The sequence below is a fragment of the Crocuta crocuta genome, unplaced genomic scaffold, assembly GCF_008692635.1.
Source record: "Crocuta crocuta isolate KB4526 unplaced genomic scaffold, BGI_CrCroc_1.0 scaffold271, whole genome shotgun sequence".
Lineage (NCBI taxonomy): Eukaryota > Metazoa > Chordata > Mammalia > Carnivora > Hyaenidae > Crocuta > Crocuta crocuta.
The window spans coordinates 6494078-6509735 of record NW_027527824.1 but is presented as its reverse complement, the minus strand read 5'-3'; the positions used below and the strand labels follow the sequence as shown (position 1 = coordinate 6509735).

The 15658-nt window shown below is 40.9% G+C and overlaps 1 protein-coding gene across 1 annotated transcript in view; it reads left to right on the top strand.

Moving 5' to 3' along the window:
* The window catches only part of PAFAH1B2 (platelet activating factor acetylhydrolase 1b catalytic subunit 2), a 19997-nt gene extending 5873 nt beyond the window's left edge, over positions 1 to 14124 (top strand). Inside the window, exons 2-5 of the mRNA XM_077777523.1 lie at positions 4100 to 4189; positions 5183 to 5299; positions 6583 to 6705; positions 10784 to 14124. Coding sequence (XP_077633649.1) covers positions 4100 to 4189; positions 5183 to 5299; positions 6583 to 6705; positions 10784 to 11062 — 609 coding nt within the window. The 3' untranslated portion in view covers positions 11063 to 14124. The remainder of the gene's footprint in view (positions 1 to 4099; positions 4190 to 5182; positions 5300 to 6582; positions 6706 to 10783) is intronic.
* The last annotated feature ends 1534 nt before the right edge of the window (positions 14125 to 15658 follow it).

The following is a 15658-nucleotide window of genomic DNA, read 5'->3' as shown; positions in this document are numbered from 1 at the left end:
TTTGGGGCCCCTGGGTGGCTCAGTCAGTTAAGCATCTGACTTCAGCTCAGGTCATGATCTCACAGTTTGTGAATTTGAGCCCTGAATTGGACTCTGTGCTCAGAGCCTGGAGCCGGCTTCAGATTCTGTGTTTTCCCCTCTCTCTGCCCCCCCCCCACTTGCACTCTGTGTCTGTCTCTGTCTCTCTCAAAACTAAATAAACTTAAAAAAATTTTTTTAAATAAAATTAAATTTGGGAGGAAGTGGCAGAGAGAGTGAGAAACCTGTAGATTAAAAGATTTAAGAGACAACTTGGATCCTGATTTTTAAAAAAACGAAAAAATTTTTATGACTTTGAATTTGAACACAGGTTATTTGTTGATGTTAAAGACATTACTGTTAATTTGGGAGAGTAGCATTGGTATTGTGGTTATTTTTTAAAAGTTGAGGGCACCTGGGTGTTTCGGTTGAGGGTCTGACTCTTGATTTTGGCTCAGGTCATGATTTCATGGTTCAACAGATAAAGCCCTGCACTGAGAGTGGAGCCTGCTTAAATCCTCCCTGCTCTTCCCCCTTCCCCTCCCTGCTTGTGTACACACATTCTCAACAAAAACCTTTTTTTCTTTTTTAAATTTTATTTGAGAGAGAGTGTGGATGTGTGAGCAGGGGAGTGGCAGAGGGAGAGAGAGAATCTTAAGCAGGCTCCTGGCCCAGCAATCCAGGCCTCCCCCCGCCCAAAAAAAAATTTTTTTTAAGAGTTGCATAGCGAAGGGGCCCTGGCTGGCTCACTAGGAAGAGTATGCGACTCTTGATCTTGGGATTGTGAGTTCTAGCCCCACGTTGGGTGTAGACATTACTTAAATAAACTTAAAAAAAAAGTTTGTAATGAAATATTTATACTAGTAATATGAACAATATAAAATACTAAATATAAATAGAGTAAATACAGAACGCTATATTCTGAGTTTGCTTAAAATAAGCTGAGGGTGTCGGGGTCAGTAGTTTAGAGGATGACTGAAATAATAGTGGCCGTATGATGATTGCTGTAGCTGGTGACAACTATGATGGCTACATGGAGGTTTGTTACGTTATTTTCTCAGCTTTTGTATGTGTTTGATCTTTTTCATAATAAGATTTACTTAAGAGCGATACTGAAAGACTTGACTGTAGACAAGTTTAATACAAATTGTATCAGAACATATAACCAGAAAAAGGCTCAGGAGCAGACTGAGGAAAATATTTGCAATAAATAATGCAGAGGAAGCATTGATATTTTGTTGTATTATCAGCAAAAAATATCCTGAAAGTACCAGTAGATAAGTATCTAAATACACATGACATGAAGTGTTTTACTTTTTGTTCCTCAAAAGTACAGATTAAAATAATGAGAAAGGAGGAGGAGAGAGAGAGAAATATTAATATCCAGTGCTGGGGCAAGTATGGTAAAACCAGTTCTGATAAATTACTAGTCAGTACAGATACAGCCCTTTTTGTTAACAACTTGGAAATCTATCTATGATCCACAAAAGTGCTAGTCTTCTTTGACCTTAGAATTCCCAACATGTAAAAAATAAAATCTGTGTAAATTTCCTCATCACAGTAAATAGGATGCTACTGGCAAGTCTATCAGTAGGAAGACTTTAAAAAATGGGTGTGTCAATGGATTTATTCAGTAGGATATTATGTGGCTGTTAAAAAGTATGGTTATGAAAATTATGTAGCTACATAGAAAAATGCTTCTAGGGGCACCTGGGTGGCTTAGTCAGTTAAGCGTCCGACTTTCTCTTAGGTCATGATCTCGCGGTTTGTGGGTTCGATACCCGCGTCGGGCTCTGTGCTGACTGCCAGGCTCAGAGCCTGGAGCCTCTTTCAGAGTCTGTGACTCCCTCTCTCTCTGACCCTCCCCTGCTCACGCTGTCTCTCTCTCTCTCTCTCTCTCTCTCTCCTAGAAATAAATAAAATATTTTTTTAAAAAAATGCTTCTAGTGCAGTGTTAACTGCAGTTACAATGGCCACTGTTGACCGGAGTACCTACGGGGTGTTAGCCAAAAGCTGGATCTCTTTCCTAGAATTCTCCTCTCTCCAGCTCTACAGCAAGTTGTGGGATGCCTGGCTGGCTCAGTCAGGAAACCGTGCAACTCTTGATCTCAGGGTCATGAATTAGAGCCCCACATTGAGCATGGAGTCTTTAAAAAAAAAAAAAAAAGTTAGCAGCAGATGACCGTATCTGGAAAACCAGTCTCAGGTTATATTGCTTTCTGGACTAGAAAGTAGACAAATAGAATTTGAACATAGGCTGTTCTGTCCCCAAAGCTATTGTGCCAGAAAGAGGTATACATAATACATATAAAACTTGAAAGAAAAAAAAAAAAAGTAGGGGAGGCACATGGAAAAATGGTTACTGGGTTAAGGTGATAGAATTCTAAGTGTTTTGTTTTGGTCTATTTTTCCAAACTTACTGTAGCTACTTTTATACTTAAAAAAAGAAAATATAGAGTACCAGAACAAACATTTAGAGCAGCAGAGCTTAAGTTCCATGACATTCTAGAAGTATGAACTATTTTATTGGTATTGAGAGGTAGTTGGTACTGTAGCACCTCAGTGGGGAGGTGATGTGGTGGAAGTGTACCTGCTCACCAGCTAAAGTTTTATTTCTGCCCATCTTATCCCTTCAGTGTAGAAATACTTATGGAGGGGCACCTAGGTGGCTTCAGAGTTTGTGGCTCCCTCTCTCTCTGCCCCTCCCCTGCTCATGCTCTGTCTCTCTCAAAAATAACAAAACATTTAAAAAAATTTTAATAAAATAAAAATATTTATTGAAACAGTGGTAGTTTAAAAAGTTTTTTAATTTTTTAAATGTTTATTTTTGAGAGAGAGCGGGAGTTCACACAAGCCGGGGAGGGGCAGAGAGGGGAACAGAGGATTCCCAAGCGGGCTCTGTGCTTACAGGAGAGAGTATGATGTGGGGCTCAAACTTGCAAATCTCAAGATCGTGACCTGAGCTAAAGTCGGACTCTTAACAGACTGAGCCACCCAATTGCCCCCCAAAATTTTTTTACGAAGACATGGATGCATAAAAAGGAAAATCTGTCTCAAATCCCATCACCCTAAGGAGGAACTCGTTAATAAATTGTTTAAGTATTTCCAAAATTATTATTTTGTATTTTCACCCACAGCAGGTGAATATCTGTGATTCATTGCAGTGTTATCTGTGCCGATATTAGCGGAAATAACTCTACCTTAATTCCTAAGGGAAGCATCATTGAATGTAGAGCTTGGGAAAAAAGGAACAGCATTCAGACCTTTCTGTTGCCTAAAGCATCATGTAAATTTGTTTTGGGGAGGAATATAGAAACTTAAACTATATCCTTTAACATTGATGAGTAAAATCCATTTTAAGGGGCACCTGGGTGGCTCAGTCTGTTAAGCATCTAACTTCGGCTCAGGTCATGATCTCGCATTTTGTGGGTTTGAGCCCTACGTCAGGCTCTGTGCTGACAGCTCAGAGCCTGGAGCCTCCTTGGGATCCTGTGTCTCCCTCTCTCTGTTCCTCCCCTGCTCATGCTGTGTGTGTGTGTGTCTGTCTCTGTCTCTCTCTTAAAAATATTTTTAAAAAAAATTTTTTTTTTATGTTTTATTTATTTCTAGGAGAGAGAGAGACAGCATGAGCAGGGGAGGGTCAGAGAGAGAGGGAGTCACAGACTGAAACAGGCTCCAGGCTCTGAGCTGGCAGTCAGCACAGAGTCCGACACGGGGCTCGAACCCACGAACCGCGAGATCATGACCTAAGCGAAAGTAGGGACGCTTAACCGACTAAGCCACCCAGGCGCCCCTAAAAATAAATATTTTTTAAAAAATTCAAGTTTGAGGAAAAGATGAACTTCTAAAAAACACATTAAATGTACTTTTTATAGTTTAGTTTGAGTAGAATTGCAATTTTCTTGAGCATATTAGAATGATCAGCGTGGAAAGGGTGGGAAGAAAGTTCCAGCAGTTAATCACAGACAGGCTAAGTAGAATGTTTAACAACACGGTAACTAGATGGACAACTGGTCTGTCTAGGCAAAGGCGTCTCACAGAGAAAGATGCCAGTTTCTGATTTTTCTCTTTGTCAAACCAGCACAACAGATTTGTCCTGGACTGTAAAGACAAGGAACCTGATGTGCTGTTTGTGGGGGACTCCATGGTGCAGTTAATGCAGCAGTACGAGGTAAGACGGAAGCAGCCCGGGTGCGTCTTGGCCACGAAGGTAAATCCATTCATTGCTAGCAAACTTTCATTCTGAGCTGAACCTACAAGCCTATCCGTGACAGCTTAGAGAAGCTCTTATTCCGAGGCTGAGGGAGGTCAGACCTACATAATGGGATTCTTTGTGTCACCAAGCATGAGGAGACAAACTTTAGCATTGTTTGTAACTCCACTCTCGTTTTTGCCTTGGCTTCCAAGAACCTTCAGTATTATATTTACTTATTTATATTTGTCCTAGTCATGATTCTCAATTCTTAAGATTTATGTTTTACCATTTTCTTATTTTGTGTGTTTTTGTGAGGAGCTCTTCCACATCTTTTTTTTTTTTTTTTTTTTAAGGTTCTCACTTTTCCAAGGGCAGTTGAAAAGGAAAAGATAGTGTAATTTCCCTCTGGCTCCAGCACTCTAAATTTCTTCATCTTGTGTTTCTACTTCATCCTATTCCTTTAGATACTTGAGTAGAGGGCAGGGAGAGCTCATTGAGTTGGCACCTTGATCACAAATGCTGGTACCTCATAAAGGGCACCGGGTGGCATTGGGCCTCAGTTCTTTTTTTTTTTTATTTATTTCTAGGAGAGAGAGAGACAGCGTGAGCAGGGGAGGGTCAGAGAGAGAGGGAGTCACAGACCGAAACAGGCTCCAGGCTCTGAGCTGGCAGCACAGAGCCCGACGCGGGGCTCGAACCCACAAACCGCGAGATCATGACCTAAGTGAAAGTCGGACGCTTAACCGACTAAGCCACCCAGGCGCCCCTGGGCCTCAGTTCTTGAGCAGAGGTGGCAGGCTGTGTAGGGAATGAGTGATGCGGGTGCCACCCTCAGAGCCCTGCCAACACAAGTGGGTACATTTGGATGCAGAAGATGGAAATTGTTCTTCTAGGTGCCTCACAACACATTACAGTTGAGAAATTTTATTTCCCACTAAGTTTGAATAAAGCCGGTTTTTCTCTTTTTAGATATGGAGAGAGCTTTTTTCCCCACTTCATGCACTGAATTTTGGAATTGGGGGAGATACAACCAGACATGTTTTGTGGAGACTAAAGAATGGAGAACTGGAGAACATTAAACCTAAGGTGAAGTGAAACTTAATTTTTAGACTGTCTTTTTATCTTGGGTTTTTTCCAGGTAGTTAAATTGAAACTGCTAGTAAAAATAAATTGCTTCTTTTAAAAGCATTATTTTGCTGTTGTCTTTGCTTTGTGCCCATTTAAGATAAATAATAGTGTTCTTAAGAATGTTTCAAATACCTACTGAGAAATTGATGCATTGCTTGCTTGGGTTGTAGTTGTAATTGTTAATAATGCCCCTTTTCAGCGGTAGGAAGGGATTTAATGCTAGTGAGGTATGCCTTTCTGTAGACCTGAACACAGTGTGTGTGGGAAACTGCCCAGAGCGGGGTCAGGGCAGCAGTGCCATGATCCACTTCAGGAAGGAATTTTGGATCTGGTTTATCCATGTAAACACATTCGTAATCTAGGCCTCCCCAAGTTTTTCTGAAGAAAATTTGAAGCAGCTGTGAACAAATGTTCACCATAAACATGTTCCCAGTACCTTAACACATTATAAATGTCCTGAGTTGGCACACTGCATATAATTTTTTTCAATCCTAAACAAAGAAAAAACCCAAAACTGGTAACAGTTGCCTTTGTTGAAAATATTTTATTTTTTTGCCTTTCTAATAGATGTTCCTGTCTTTTGGGACACAATGGAAAGTTACATTGGGTCGTATAGTAAGATATATGTCTCTAGGTCACAGCCAGTTTGTAAATTTTTTTTCAAGAGGAAAAACTTGAAATTGCACCCAGCTTCCAGCCCAGCAACTCTTTTCCTTGAGTACAACTGTGTATTTATTTATTCCAGTTACACTCCTTGGGTACTTTTTTTCTGGAAGATACTTCTGGTATGGTAGGAGTTGCAGATGTTTTTCCCTGACTTTCTTAGATTTCGCTTTATTTTAGTATATTTTTTCCGACATGCAGAGTTTTTATGCAGCTGAATTTGTTATCTTTACTTGCATGGTTTCTGGATTTTAAGAGATTAGCCTCCAACTCCACAATGATGAAACAATTCTCATTTCTTGTGCAGTTTTATCACTTCAGAATTGATCTGCTTGGAATTTATCCTGAGATATATGAGGCCTTAAATCAGTGTTTGAGGTTAGCTACTCAGTTCGAATTCTCCACTATCATTTGACAAATTCATCTTTCCTTCCTTCGATTTTTGAGATAAGATTTTTATCTACCTATTGGTAAATATTTGTGCCTAAATATTAGAGTTTTATCTAAATACTAAAACAATCTTTTATTCCTGATTATTTATCTCCCACCCACACCCCTTTTTTCACCCTTAATTATAGGTCATTGTTGTCTGGGTAGGAACAAACAACCATGAAAATACAGCAGAAGAAGTAGCAGGTGGAATCGAGGCCATTGTACAACTTATTAACACAAGGCAGCCGCAGGCCAAGGTCATTGTATTGGTATGTACTCTCTGGTGGGTAGAGTCTTTGAGGTCACTAAGTCAGGTGAGGAATGTTGTTAAAAATATGATCACTTATGAATATAGAGGATGTTTTGATATGTCCTGTGGTCTTACCGGTTTCATCATACCCCAGACCCGCTGTAGTGTCCTCTGTTACCTGCCCACCCTTGTCTATGTGTGGAAACCCTCTGTGTCGCCTCAGGTAACAACATTCTGATAATGCTTAAAATTGCGTATGAAACTAGTCCTAGTCCTGAGTCTGTTTTTATTAGACTTGAGTTTGGATTCGCTTAGATGTGTTGTTCTGTCTCTTTATATGTTAAAAGTGGTGTATTTATTGAGATCTCTGAATTCTCTAAAACATCAGCAATTCTCTTAGCAAGAAAATGGGTACTTTATAGTCTTATCCCTAACAGAGAGTGCTACACTATGTGGAGATTAAAGCATTAAATCTTCATGGTCTCAGAGATAGTTATCTATTTCAGTATAAAAGTTTACCTATAGATATTCTTTTTTTTTAATTTTTTTAATGTTATATTTATTTCTGAGAGAGCATGAGCAGGTGAGGGTCAAAGAGGGAGACACAGAATCTGAACAGGCTCCAGGCTCTGAGCTAGCTGTCAGCACAGAGCCCGATGAAGAGCTCAAACCCACGAACCGTGAGAACGTGACCTGAGCCGAAGTCAGCCACCCAACCGACTGAGCCACCCAGGTGCCCCGACCTGTAGATATTCTTAGCAGTACTACAACTATGTTTTTGTGAAATCTGATAGGTAGTCAGTTCTTTAATGAGATGATGTTAAGAAGATATTTTTTCAACAAACATGAAGATCACTATGTATAAGGCACTGTTCTGGGTCTTGAGCCTATAAAAACGAATAAGACCTTGTTCCTGTCAAGGAGCTCTCTGTCTGGTCTAGTGGTAGATGGACATGGCAATATGAAGGGAGAATTAGTACACTGTATGTTAAGGGGAGAACAAGTGTATTCTAGACATAAAAGCTGAATTCTGACTTTAGTTTTAAGGAATTCATTGGTCTCCAGACAAATGGGGAAAGAAAAGAAGGCATTATAGAGTTGGGGGGAAAGGATGAAAGGCATATACTTGAGTGTGTGTTTGTTAGCTAAGTGAAAGAGAGTGCTTGAAGAATTTTAGGGGTGTCTTCGCTTGACCGACTGAGCCACCCAGGTGCTCCTTTTAGGGCTGTCTTCGAATAAAGTTTAAGACTGGATTGGTGAGAAGAAAGAGGCCACAGCCAGGTCATGTAGGGATTTATATAGGTAGGTAGGAGTTTGGATTTTATCTTCTTGGAGCTGGGGGCCATGTCTAATTTTATTTTTTTACTGCATTCTTGTTTATACTCTTGCTCTATGCCAGAAAGGATTGCATTATGGTTGAGAGTCCACCTCTGAAGTATAGGGGCTGGTACATAGTAGTTACTCAAGACATGTTTGTTGCATGAGTGTTGCTGAATGAATTCTCCATAAATAGATAGTCTTTCTTGCAACCAGACTTTTAAATTGGATATACACTGTTGGGATGCCTGAGTGGCTCAGTCGGTTGAGCGCCCGACTTCAGCTCAGGTCATGATCTCACGGTTCGTGGGTTCGAGCCCCACGTTGAGCTCTGTGCTGACAGCTTAGAGCCTAGAGCCTGTCTTCGGATTCTGTGTCTCCCTCTCTCTCTCAAAAGTAAATAAAATGTTAAAAAAAAATGTTTTTTAAATAAATTGGATATACACTGGTGTTGTCTACAACACTAAAACATTGGCCATACCCTGAATAACTCCATGGGCCCATGATTGTATAAGTCATTGAATATAATAGTGCTAATCCTGTGACAGTTGGGAGAACTGTGTGGGACCGGATTTATGGTGTATTTAAGTGAAAAGTCCAAATACTAAACCATAAGTGCATTATATTTAGAGTTACTTAAAATACGATTGACCCTCAGACAACATGGGGCTAGGGCCCTGACCCCCATTACAGTAGAGAACCCACATGTAACTCTGGATTCCTTTGAAATATAACTACTAACAGTCTGTTGATTAGAAGCCTTGCTGATAAGCAGTTGACACGTTGACACATATTCATATGTTATGTGTATTACATACTGTATGCTTACAAGAAAACCAGCACAAAGAAAATGTTACTAAGAAAACCATAAGAGAAAATAGCTATACAGTACTATACTCTGTTAGAGAAAATGTGTGAATAAGCAGGCCCGTGTACTTCAAACCTGTGTTGTTCATGATCTGCTACAGTTGTCAGCATGGAAAAGAGATTAGGAGCATGTTATTTTTCTTTTTTGTTTTAACGTAGTCTCTTAGCAGTTTAAAAAAATTTTTTTTAATGTTTTTATTTATTTAATTTGAGAGAGAGAAAGAATCCCAAGCAGGCTCCACAGTGTCCGCACAGAGCCCAACGTGGGCTCTAACCCGTGAATCGTGAGATTGTGACCTGAGCCAACATCAAGAGTCAGACACTTAACCAACTGAGCTGCCCGGGTGCCCCAGTATTTTAGCAATGATTAATTATCAAAGGGGGAGAAAATCACGTGGTGTACCTTTGATACGCTCATATTAAGGAAAATGCAATGCAAATACATAAGCTGCTTTTCTCATCCTTGCTTGAAAATCCCAATGGCTATGGCACCCTGTTCTTAAGGCTTAATCATTTCTGATGGCTTTGACTGACGTGATATTCTGTGAATGGCAGAACACAGTATGTATTTACTTTCAATGGCCATCCTTCCTGGTTGCTTATATCTCAGCCAGAGTCAGCTCAATATGAGCACTGAGGGTAGTTCTTTTTTTGATAACTGTCAGATGCAAAGCCTTATTCTTTAACAGTTCTGTAAACTAGGGTTTAGACTTGACTTCATCAATTTTTGAGGTGCTTAACAAGGATAGGAGGAGATGATCTTAGGTAGCAGAGTCATAATTATGGAACTAAACAATCACAATAAATTGGTAACCAAGACTCCAACATTCGGTGAAAAAAACTAAAGTAGACATGAACAGGTACTTACTTTAGCATAAAGTTTTTTTTTTTCCTTTAGTAGAATACCCACAGGAAATCTATTTTTGTGAAATAAGACCTCTTAGGAGAAATGGGTGGAAAAATTTTTACCTAAATAACAAAAACTTGCTGTGTGGTATCATTAGCTATAAACCAACTAAAAGGTTGTCTGACAATAATTTTATAATAGGATCGTTTTCTGTAAAAGGACTTTTCTAGTTTGAGATGATAAAATCTTGCTCTTGCCATATAAGCGTAGACTTTCATTGACTATAGGAGGACAGACATGTGATTTACCTAAAAGTTAGATGATTCACATAAGTTAAAATGAATTTAGGAAGCATCTGTTTTATCCTAGCAAATATGATATGCCTTTGATTTTTTTAAGACCACATTTGTCCCAGCTGTTTCTTGTGTGCAGTAGTATGGATTCTGTGGAGCACTAATAAATACATGTGTATTTGAGTTAGATTATTCTGATGACTGTAGAGAAAATGAATTGAAGAGAAGACCAGTCAGGAGACTACATTAACTGAGTGAATAGTGGTAACTTTCCAAGCCATAGCAGCATGCATAATCAGAATGGGGGGGAATGAAAAATATTGAGCAAAAGCTGAGTAATGTAATGATAAATAGCGAAGGTATGTGGAATGAGAGACTCGAGGCTGTCGGTATGGCAGTTGATACCGAGACTGTAGTAGGAGCATATTGTGGGGAGAAGATGATGACTTGCTTTTGGACATGTTGAGTTGGGAGTGCCTCACGAACGCTCAAGTTTGGTTTTGGGCTAGACTGTTCATAGTGGGCCAAGGTCAAGACCCTGAAGAATACCAACAATTAAGGGACAGGAGGAGGACAGGGGAGCTCATGAAGAAACTGAGAAGGAATGGTCGGAGAACTTTGGTCAAAATCGGTCTTGTCCGGTGTTTGAGAACTCAGAGCGGCAGATGGTGCCAGCAGCAACAGTTCTTTCAGGAGCATCTGAAATCACAGATAAGTAAGTAGGGAAAACAAAGGACTCTTCTCATCTTCTGTTCTTCTCTGCTTTGCCCCAGGGTTTGTTACCTCGTGGTGAGAAGCCCAACCCTTTGAGGCAAAAGAATGCCAAGGTGAACCAACTCCTCAAGATTTCCCTGCCGAAGCTTGCCAACGTTCAGCTCCTGGATACAGATGGGGGCTTCGTGCACTCGGACGGTGCCATCTCCTGCCACGACATGTTTGATTTTCTGCATCTCACGGGAGGGGGCTACGCAAAGATCTGCAAACCCCTGCATGAACTGATCATGCAGTTGTTGGAGGAAACACCTGAGGAGAAGCAAACCACCATTGCCTGACTGGCTCCCGTCAGTGTTCATAGCACCCAGCTTCCTCAGATCAGTTATATCACTGGCACTACAGAATCCTTCTCTTTCTTAAGGCACTTTGCATTGTAGAATGTTCTTGGATGTTCATATCTAGTGTTTGAAGGGAGGAGGGATTTAAACTGGTCCTGTACATAGAAGGTTTGTTTGACACAGGAGAATAATTAGCCAAGGAAGATTGTTGTTTAAATTCGTTTGAAACCAGAAGGGGACTTTTTAGTTGTATGTGTGACGTTTTCATTGAATTATCACTGTTTTTCCTAGGACAACATCAAGCCTAAGTACTGAACAAAATGATTCTTTTTGTTGGCCTTTCTTTCTGTGGATTATGTCATATATACTAATGATCAGGGTCACACCTACTTGGCTTTAAAACAGAAGTTTTCTCCAGTTTTTAAGGTTCATGATTTAGCCTTTGGTTTTTCGTTTGTTTTGCTCATATGTATTTGCAACATTTTTTTTAACTTGCAGCATCAGATTGAACATGCTTGTCATTCAAATATGGGAGATGCTATGGTTACAAGTGAATTCGCTCCACTCTCTTAATCTTTCCCGTGTTTAGCAGTGGAAGACAGGTGTTGCCCCATTTGGGGACTCTGTGGAGGGTATTATTTTTATGCTGCTGAGTATCATGTCTATAATAGACCCATGCATGCAGCCTTTCCTCCCTATTTCCCCTCATCCCCTCTTTTTTGGGGGGGATCCTTGTTGACATTACAAGCTTTTAACACATTTTCGACCTAGGAGCTCCGTTGCTGGAAGTGTAAGTCCCCAGCCCGTCACTCTCGTGACGCCGGTACTGATGTGCAACTCGTCCTTGTGTAGTGGTGTGTGCATAGTGTGTGTCGTGCTGTCTGTGTGCACAGTTCTGTTTGGTTTGGTTTTCCCGTAAAATATGTTACGGTTTGTTTCTTTGAAGAAAAAAATCAGAACTCTATTTTCCATTCCATAAGCCTTGACATTATTTCAAGTTTTATAGTATCTTTAGATGTATATTTTATTTTTTTATTGGCTTAGTTTTTAAATTCTATCAGGTCCAGAATAATTTGGCCTTTTCTTACGGGCAAACAAACAGAGCTGCTCTTCAGAACAGACATTTCTGCTTGATCCCACCATCTTAGTGAAAAAGAACTAGGTTTGTTTAACTTTCAGGTTTTCTCTTTAGTGTATTGAAAATTTCTTCTAAGAGAGCTCTTTATAATCCTAAAAGTTTGCTTGAGCTACGAGAACTGCCATTTAAAAAATAATAGGACAGTACATGGTTTATTCAATCTACTTATGGAATATGTACAAACTGGATCTACAAACAGATACTTTAAACTGGACCAGGTGGGTACTGGAGTAACCTATTAAAATGTACTCCACAGGGATTCCGCTTAACGTTCAAGTTCAGTGACTAAGGCCGAAGCTCAATGATCTGCTTACGAGGCAAATGCTTTTGTGAGTTGGAGGGGGTTGCCGATCTGAGCTTGGAGCCACTTGTGATTGAGAAGGATAGAACTTGGGCTGATGTTTTTCTTGTGAAGCCTCTTTCTAAGATTTGTGTTTTTTTGGTCTTATCTTTAGTCTTTTTTTTTTTTTTTAATTTCTGAATGTATCATGTTTTCACTAACGACCGAAAGTATATGTGATGTTTACTAGACTCGTTTCCCACATTAAAGTTCCCTCTCTGTTTTCAGTAGCTCAGATTCTTGAGTTTTTCAGGACAGGTTGTTTCTTAGCTGAGGCATTGTTCTGAGGAGGAGACTTAATAAAACCAGAAGTTTGTCTGTGAAAAGACCGTTTCTTCTCCAGGTCTTTTCCCGTTTGTCAGAGGGCGGGAGTGTTGTCCGAACAAACCCGTTAGGTGATTCCTGCAGCATGCGCTTTTAGCTGCCCCCTTGACTAAGGATCCCTTTGTGAGCTGGCCTTCAGCTCCTTTGCTTCTGTGTGTAAACCTCGGATGTTACTACATTTTATACCTACCAGAGCTATTCGAGCAATAGTATTTGAACCACTAGCCTTTTAAATAAAAGTCTGCCCCGTTGCTAATGTGCAGATACTGAGTCCACTTTCATTTCTTGCCAGCTTTCTTTGCACTGCTTTAGGCAGAGAGTGTTCATCTGTTTTTCTTTGATGGGCATCCCTGTTTGCTACAGTGACAGAACTTAATGCTTACCCTTTGGATTCCTTTCCGACTTCTCATGTATATGTAACCTTAACACACTGTCCAAGTGAAATGTCCTAGTTGTCATTGTGATTAAGGGGCCAACTTTCCAGACCGCTAGCAGAGGTCTTCTGATCCTCTCCCCAGCAAGTTTTAATTCCTTTGCCCACCCTTTCTGATACCCTAGCCGGCAGCGGGGGACGCATCGTAGATGCTGAGGTCGTGTGGCGTATGTGGCAGGTGGAGAGCGTGCTGCCATGGCTGACGTAAGGCTGGTGCTTTGCTGCCCGTGTATTCTGGGCTGCCGTGGGCAGTGGTCTGGCTCCCCCTGTGGGTCTTTTTGGATTGTTGGGGTTATCTGTCTAAACCTGAGTCTTCTGTGAAAAACCTTAATCCAGCATAACAAATCTTGAGTGGCTCATGCCCTGCTCTAAAGAGTTCTGTCTCTTGTTTAAAAAACATACAAACAAAACAACAACAAAGAAAACCCAACTTACTTTTTTTTTTAACTTTAACTCTAGTCACTGTTTACAGTTGTATGCTAAAGCCTGAAATATTGTCTGTGCTATGGTGTATGAGCAATGCCAATTTTATATTTATTGCAGTGAAGAAGAAACTAAAAAATATATGAAAATGAGGAGCATGTCCACGCTCCTGAATCTGTGTGGGTGCATGTGGGAGAAGTGAGTTGGGGGTCTCTTGAAAGGAGGCTTTTTGGAGTGGGTCTCCCGGCTTCTCCTCGGTGTTCCTGCTTGGGGATCACTGCTGCTAGCTGACTGGACCTCCCCAACAGACGTCTGTGACTCTGCTTTGGCGAAGTTTCATTGACTAGTAGAACTCATTCTGTTTTAGTGCATATTTCAATATAAATGTAAACATTTCACTCAAACTTGCTCATGTCTTTCTGTCTCCTTTATCAGAGTTTGGATTCCAGTGGGGGGAAAAAGGGATGCCTTTTTCCCCTACCTTATCGCAAGCACATTGGCTACTTAATCTCCTGCCTTTCTGAGGAACTGAATGTACTGAGCAGACCGCCATCACATCTCCTTGGGGCTGTGGGAGGGCAGGGTGGGGTGAGCAGATCGGAGGAGTCCTAAGTACATACATGGGAAAATTGCCCAAGGAAGTGTCCCCAGTTGGTTACGAGTAGCTGGCAGTTTAAAGAATTGATTCTTAAACCATTACACCAACGTTTTGGTCTTTTCTCCTAATTTCAATCTTTAGAATTTATTCACATTAAATTTCTAATTTCCACTGTTTCTCTATTCCTCACACTAATAATCCTCCATTTTCTTTTTTACACTTCAGAACATCTCTTTCCACTACTGCACCAGCATGAACTTGAGTGCTTTAGCTTAATTGCACCGTTCCAAGCTCCTGTGCCGTCTAGGGAGAAAGGCCTCAGGATAATATTTATATCCTACATGTAGCATGTAGGTGTATCCATCCCCATTTTACTGTTGGTAGAGAGGCCCAGGGAGATACATGTGGAGTCCTGTAATTTCAGTGGTTGAGCTGGGATTTGAATCCAGCTTTACCTGATTTCAGAGTCCTTGCCTTTGCCAATACTCTTTCAGTCTGGGGTATCTTTTGAGCTATCTATTCTAATTGAGAGTTCATGACAGATACATCCCTAAGTTGCCTTTCAGTTGAAGGTCCTGGCAATGAAGTGACAGCAGCTTCCTTCAGTCTTTTCTGCAGCCGGTATAATCCTTTTCAGTTCCATCCTCCACATGGCCACACGAGTATTAGAATTTATTTAAAGTTCATTACCAGGGTACCTTGGTGGCTCAGTTGGTTAAGTGTCCAACTTTGGCTCAGGACATGATCTTGCAGTTTGTGGGTCTGAGTCCTGCGTCTGGCTCTGCTGACAGCTCAGAGCCTGGAGCCTGCTTCCGAGTCTGTCTCTCTCCCTCCCCTGCTCACGCTCTCTCAAAAATAAATGAATAAACATAAAAAAAAAAATAAAAGGTGCATTACCTGGCCATCTTGCTTTCTACCTTAAAACCAGCAGTAGACTGAAATAGTGTTTATGGAGCAAGAGATGGTGGTGGTGCACCTAAAGGGGTTTGTAGACTGGCTTGTTAAACATGTCAGTTAAGTTCAGACTGACAGGAAGACACTTGGGTAAATGAAATTTAAGATCTAAAGGAAACAGGAAAGTGAAAGTATAAATGGCAGAAGGGTAACTAAAAGAGGAAGTCACCAGCTAAAGTATGCTGAGGAGTGGGTGTGGGGACCGCAATCGGAGGTGAAAACTAGGTGAAAACAGTAGCAGGCCGGCAGGAAGCACAGCAACCTCCTTTGCAGCCCACCCTTACCCAGGAGTCTGGAGTGTTTCCACAGTAGGTTGGTCTGGTTGTGTGCTGTAGACACCCTCAGCTGAACTGGATGAGCAGCATGAGTCACAGGATGACTTGATG